Below are 3,643 nucleotides of genomic sequence, written 5' to 3' on the forward strand. Positions count from 1 at the left end.
ATGCGTATTTGCTATTATTACTATGCTACTATTGATTTAGTTTAAGAAAAAAATAAATATTCATTTTTTTTTTGCGAAACTGTTCTGTTCATCTTCATATTTGTTGTTGTTTCACAACGTTTCGGCCAACTTATCCTCTGGCTTTCTTCATGGGGTTAACCGCAACGGGATAGGAATGCTCTTTCCTGTAAGTGTATCCAGTAATTACTGCTTGCCATAGGTGTTGTAGTCTCATAAATTTTAGACAATCCAATCCTCCTACCTGCTTGCGGTAGGATTTAAATTGCTATTTTACGATAATCTTACCTGAAACTGTAGAGTCAACGCCTCAATGCAAAGATTGCGAAAATATCACAAAAATACAATTGTAAGTACATTTCCGATTTTTTCGAATTTGTGGAATTATGCGTATATTCTTTTTATGTTCTTTTTAAATTAATGAGGTTTTAGTCTTCTGGTTGGTCGGGCGGAAAGGATTACAAAGTTTGACACATTAATTGTAAGATGTTAATATGCTGAAAGAAATAAACTGTAATATGAAAAAGAACTTGGAATTTGGATTATAGAGTTTTCTTTATTTATTTGTAAATGCTCTGTAGTTACATTGAGCATCATGAATTAAAAGATTGTCATAATAAAAGAGGGAAATATAATTAAATAAGCATAATCCCTCCCCGCACACACATACACATATATATTCAAACAAATCTGATTGAACACGACAGTTATACTTTTTCCGATTTTTCTGGATGTCTTTTCGATTCTCCGAGCGAAATAATTCCTTTGATAATACAAATTCTTTCACCAATTTTCAATTCAATCTGGAATTTAAACAGACATTTTAAGATGGTGTGAAAAAATAACTCTAAAACTACCAGGATGAACTCTTCACCAACGAGAGGAAAAACTCATAAAAAAATGACAGCGCATTTCCAAAAATCTACCACAAATTCAATTTTTGCTACGTTTAATGTAAATTTTGAAGCTCGTAGGAAATATATAATTGTTGAGATAAACAACAAACAAATAAAATTTCAAATCCATACTGCTTACGACATAACCTTGATTTCACTGTCAACATAGGAGTTATTAGGAAGCCCAACAATTAAAAATACTAAGCCTGTTGCTTGCAATGCATCTGGAAAAATACAACGTACTGATGAGTTAGAATGCAATGTCTCTTTCATAGAAAGCAATTACCGGAGTATGCTATGCTGCTGATTCATTAATCTTTAATCTTCTTGGTTTGGATTTCACCGAGGAACTTGATCTTTTCAATATTCCACAATACAATTTTCAATTCTTTCAATGTTAATTCTGCAGTAGATGTTGAAATATATTTAAGAACTTTCTGAAAGCAAAGTTATGCAACGTTTTTCAAGACGGTTTTGGATGCTGTACGAAAGTCAAAGCAACTTTAAAACTAAAGTCTGATGCAAAGCCAGTTTTTAGACCAAAGTGTCCTATACCATACGCAGTTTCAGCTACAGTGGAAAAAGAATTGGACCGCCTCCAACAAGCTGGAGAAATCCAACCTACAAATTACTCACGCTGGGCTGCATCTATTGTTATTGTGAAGAAGGCTAATGGCAAGGTACGTCTGTGTGCAGATTTTTTCACAAGATAAAACGCTACACTGGAGACACAATAGTATTCACTACCTGTACCAGATGATTTGTTCTCAAAACTCAACGGTCGAACTTGTTTTGTAAAACTAGACCTTGCAGATGTATATTTACAAATGGAAGTTAAAGAAGATTTAAAAATTCTTCTCACTATCAACACCAACAAGATATTATTTCGTTTCAATCGTCTTCCGTTTGGGGTCAAGCCAGCCTCAGCTATATTCCAACAAAGTATTGATGCAATGTTCACGATATTGCCAGAAGTTTCTGCCTACATTGATGGCATCATAGTTAAAGGTACATCTTAAGAGGAATTTCTGCATCACTTGATTCTGTGTTGGATCGAATTCAACAATATGGATTCCACTTAAAACCTGATAAATGCAAATTTTTCCAAACTTCTCTTCTGAAACACCTTGGATTTTTATTTGACAAAAATGGTCGAAAACCAGATCTAGATAACATTAAAGCCATAAAACACATGCCAGCCCAAGGAATGTTTCAACACTATGATTCTTTCTGGGCCTTGTAAGCCATTATGGTTTTCATTTTTACCTGAATTCCACAAATGACGTGGACCTCTTAATCATCTTTTAAAAAAAAGATACTAAATGGAACTGGTCAAGTACATGCAAAAAACCATTTGAAAAAATAAAACCACTTCTTCACTCAGACCTATAGCTTACACACTATAATCCATCATTAGACTTTACTGTTGTGACGGATGTTTCAGACAATAGAGTTGGAGCAGTAATATCACATATTTTTTCTGATGGAAATGAAAAAATCATTGACACCCACTGAACGAAAATGTAGCCAAATTAAGAAAGAGGCTTTAGTGATTATCTATGCTGTAAAAATAAAATTCGCAAAATGCTATCCTACCGTCATTTTTATCTGATCACACACCACGAGCCTCTTACAATATTGTTGGTTCAAAGAAATGAATTCCCGTTTATACAGCAAACCGATTACAAAGATGGGCGACTATGCTGTTGGATTATTATTTCTCCATAAAATACCAACCAGGCAGCAAAATTGGCCAAGCAGATGCGTTATCCAGACTCAGCTCTTCTCATCAAAAAGCTGTAGAAGACAGTATCATCGCTGCTATATCTGTAGAAGCTGAAGCAGTCTCTACACTTGTTTCCATAGTGCGGGAACTACCGGTCACATCGGAGATTATCCAGGAGGCTACAGCCGCAGACCCACTACTACAAAAATTCTGCACTTTTACTCTACCAGCTGGCCTAATAAGTGCACTGATCAGCAACTTCAACCATTTTTTCAGCAAAGATCTTCTTTGTCTGAGACTAATGGACTTTTTTCTTTTTGCTGTACATGTTGTTATTCCATCTAATCTTCAAAACAGAGTCCTCATAAAATCTCACCAGGGACATCAAGGAATTACTCGGATGAAAGCCTTGATCCGTGGTTAGTATATAAGCCAAGTATGGACAAACAATTAGAGGAACTTGTCAGGAGTTGTTCCAAATGTCAACTAGTTGTAAAGTCTACCCGAAAAACTACATTACATTCATAGCCAACTCCAGAAATTCCTTGGTCTTGACTGCACATTCATTTTGCAGGACCAATAAATGGAAAAAATTATCTCGTGCAAGTTAATTCTTACAGCAAATTGCCAGAAGTCTGTCAGATGTGCCACACCCCATCAAAAGAAACTCAGAAAACTACAGGAAATCTTCAGCAGGTTGGGATTGCCCGAACTATTAGTTTTACATAACGGTACTACTTCTGTAAACAGAACAGCATTCAGCACCTGAGCTCTCCACCATTCCATCCTCCAGCAAATGGACAATCGAACCGGTGTGTTGGCACTTTCAAAATAGCACTCTTCAAATTAAAAGGGGATGGAAGTACTCAAGAGATAATGCAAATATTTTTAAGTAGCTACAGAGCTACTCCAAATCCAAATTTCCCAAATGGAAAATCTCCGACTGAAGCATTTATGAACAGGAAACTAGGTTTGCCAATTGATGATATTCGCCCATCAACAA

The 3,643-nt window shown here is 35.7% G+C and overlaps 1 protein-coding gene across 1 annotated transcript; it reads left to right on the forward strand.

The window, feature by feature from the left end:
• Nucleotides 1-2,614: 2,614 nt before the first annotated feature.
• On the forward strand, nucleotides 2,615-3,064 carry LOC145284581 (uncharacterized). Its single transcript, XM_080133494.1, has one exon. The coding sequence runs from the start codon at nucleotides 2,615-2,617 to the stop codon at nucleotides 3,062-3,064; it is 450 nt and encodes a 149-aa protein (XP_079989620.1).
• The last annotated feature ends 579 nt before the right edge of the window (nucleotides 3,065-3,643 follow it).

The sequence above is a fragment of the Euprymna scolopes genome, chromosome 9 (assembly GCF_053919585.1).
Source record: "Euprymna scolopes isolate OS-2025 chromosome 9, ASM5391958v1, whole genome shotgun sequence".
Taxonomy (NCBI): Eukaryota; Metazoa; Mollusca; class Cephalopoda; order Sepiida; family Sepiolidae; genus Euprymna; species Euprymna scolopes.

Coding starts and splice junctions, on each gene's coding strand:
- LOC145284581 (XM_080133494.1), top strand. CDS start 2,615: ATGCTGTTGGATTATTATTTCTCCATAAAATACCAACCAGGCAGCAAA.